This window comes from Gavialis gangeticus, unplaced genomic scaffold, assembly GCF_001723915.1.
Source record: "Gavialis gangeticus isolate Ggan-Ray unplaced genomic scaffold, GavGan_comp1, whole genome shotgun sequence".
Taxonomy (NCBI): Eukaryota; Metazoa; Chordata; order Crocodylia; family Gavialidae; genus Gavialis; species Gavialis gangeticus.
Window position 1 is genome coordinate 11,417,038 of NW_017729030.1, and position 2,651 is coordinate 11,419,688.

Genomic DNA, 2,651 nt, shown 5'->3' on the forward strand with positions numbered 1-2,651 from the left:
TTTTTTTTTTTTTTTTTTTTTTTTGTCCTGTCTTTCTAGTTGAATGGAGATTCTCAAGCTAAGGTGCAGAGGATCCTGCGACTGATTTCTGGTGGTGGTCTGTCCATTACAGGATCGCACATCCTATGTGGAGACTTTCTTTTTAGTGGTCACACTGTAGTGCTAACACTCACCTACCTGTTTATCAAGGAATGTAAGTTATGGTATTCAGAAATGAATGTGTTTTGAAGCTTATTGCAAGAAGAATTCCTAAGCACACATCGCATTAATACATTGATACACATTTTTTATCGTCCCCCCAAAAATAGCAGAACTTCATCAAACAATTTAGAAAAATTCATCCTAGGGCTGTCTCTAGGATGGTTCTCCTATGAAGTACAATAATATGCACGTTGCATGTATGGATATACTTTTTCCTAATGCAGGGTTTAATGCTTTAGAGTTTGAGCACAGACTCTGTTTTGGGAACTGGAAATGTGGGGGTGGGATAACAATGTGCTTTGAATCAAAAGAAAAATCACTGAGCACATAAGTATTTGTTTAATTTAATTCTGCACCTTCTAATTACTGACCCTTTTGAAGAAGGAAGGAAAAATATCACTTCCTTTTGAACATTGTGGGAACTGTGATTGTTTATACCAATACTGAGTTTAATGCTGAGTTTCTCTAGAGCAAAAGTGCTCAGCCCATGGGCCAGATCCAACCAGTGGAGCCATGCCATTCAGCCCACAGAGGCTCTCATGGGTCCAGAAGATTGGGAGTAGGGAAGTTTTGGCAGCAGTTGCTTCTCCTCTGCTGCCAAATTGCCAATCCTGTGGGGGAGCCATATGGGCTAGAGGTTACCTGGGGCCCAATCCAGGCCCACAAGCCAGCGGGAGGCAGCATGGGGCCCTATGTTTGACCACACAAGCCCCAGTGGCACCAAAAAGTTAAGCAACACTGATCTGGAATATAAGAACATAAGAAGCGCCCTACTGGATGAAACCAATAGTTCATCTAGCCTAGTATCCAGTCTCTGACGGTGGCAGAAATGGATACTAGAGGGAAAACATTGAACTGGAATAGATCTAGGGTCATCTGTTCCCTGTCCATTATCTTTCTTGGCATGCACCATTATTCATTTCCTCTGGCATTTCTAAACATCTCCAGCCAATCCATTTAACAGTTACTAATAGATCTATCATCCATGAATTTGTCCAGTCTCTTTTTGAACCTAGCTATGCTACCTGCATCCATCCCTCCTGTGGCAATGAATTCCACAAGTTAATTATGCATTGCATAAAAAAGACTTTGTCTTGTTAGTTTGAAACCAGTTTCCTACTAATTTTTGCCAGGTGCATTACCTTTGTACTTGTTGATTTGAAGTTCATCTGCCATTTTTTTTGACTGCTCACTTAGCTTGGTGAGATCTGTCTGCAGTTCCTCTCCATCAGCTTGGGACTTGACTCTACAGAAGATTTGGTATCATTTGCAAACTTAGAGACATTATTGTGCACCTCCGTTTCCAGATCACTGATGAAAACCTTGAACAAAGTTGGGGCCCGGAATAGATCCCTGCAGAACCCCATAATCAGTCAAACAATGAAGCTTGGTTATGTGAAATCTTGCATGCAGAACTTGTATATTGACAGAGGTTTGCCCCTCTTTCCCCTTCCCCTCCTTTTTCCTCCCCCAGCAACTAGAGACTGGTATGTGGTGTGGTGACCGCTAAGCCTAAATTTCGCAGTACTGAAAACTTTCCGGCAGTGATTCACATGTAATTAATACATCAGAATTGGTAGAACAGATGGCATATAGCCTAATGTTCCATGAGTAGGTGGCAACAGGATTTACTGCTTTCTCTTAATAATATTGTATGCATGAATGTTATCACAGCCTAACAGTGGGCAGTTTAAAATTTTACCCTTTAATATGTGCCCCAGGCAAGATATAGTTAACTCTTTATTTCAAAATTTTGGGGGTGAGAATGGGGGAGGAATAGTGTAGTTCAGATGGCTTTAAATAGGACAAAGGGTAGAAAGAACCATAACAAGCAGATTGTAATATAACGAACCCTCTGAAGTTGCCTCTGAAGAATTGGCCATGTATCCCATAGGAATGCTGCTGCTGTGCAATCAGTGTCTGTACATCAGTACTGTTCCTCATTTTCTCATTGCTGCTTCCTGTGTAATTAAAAAAATGTAGTTTTCCAAGCAAGGGCATATGCAATATTATTGCTCTGATTAGAAGTCGCTTGCAGTGTGTTTTGGCTCTTTGATCAGATGTGTTTCCAGTATGAAAGACCATCAGTTTTTCTAGGGTTACTTTGTTTTCCTCTGTTCTCCTTCCTCCTATCCTAGCTTTTGTCTGGGCATTTTACTGGTATCCAGGAAAAAAGTATGAAAGTTTCCTCCTGATCTCTTGCTGCTTTCACTCAGAATGTTGAAAGGTGCATGCTTCCTGCCAGTGTACCATTTCTTTGTAAAACTAGTGTCATCAGTTAGATGACATGACTTAAGTTGTATCTAAATCCTAATCCTCTAGGTTAACAGGGGTGGATTTAGCCTTAATATTTTGGAAGACTTCAGAAGTATGATTTTGTTGTTCTTGGGTTGTTTGTTTTTTGGTTGTTTGTTTGTTTGTTTTCTGTTTGTTTGTTTTTTTGGGGGGGG

The 2,651-nt window shown here is 40.6% G+C and overlaps 1 protein-coding gene across 2 annotated transcripts in view; it reads left to right on the forward strand.

The window, feature by feature from the left end:
- The window catches only part of SGMS2 (sphingomyelin synthase 2), a 68,803-nt gene that overhangs the window by 59,178 nt on the left and 6,974 nt on the right, over nt 1–2,651 (forward strand). For both annotated transcript variants that reach the window (XM_019521944.1, XM_019521945.1), the window contains exon 5: nt 40–193. In XM_019521944.1, coding sequence (XP_019377489.1) covers nt 40–193 — 154 coding nt within the window. The remainder of the gene's footprint in view (nt 1–39; nt 194–2,651) is intronic.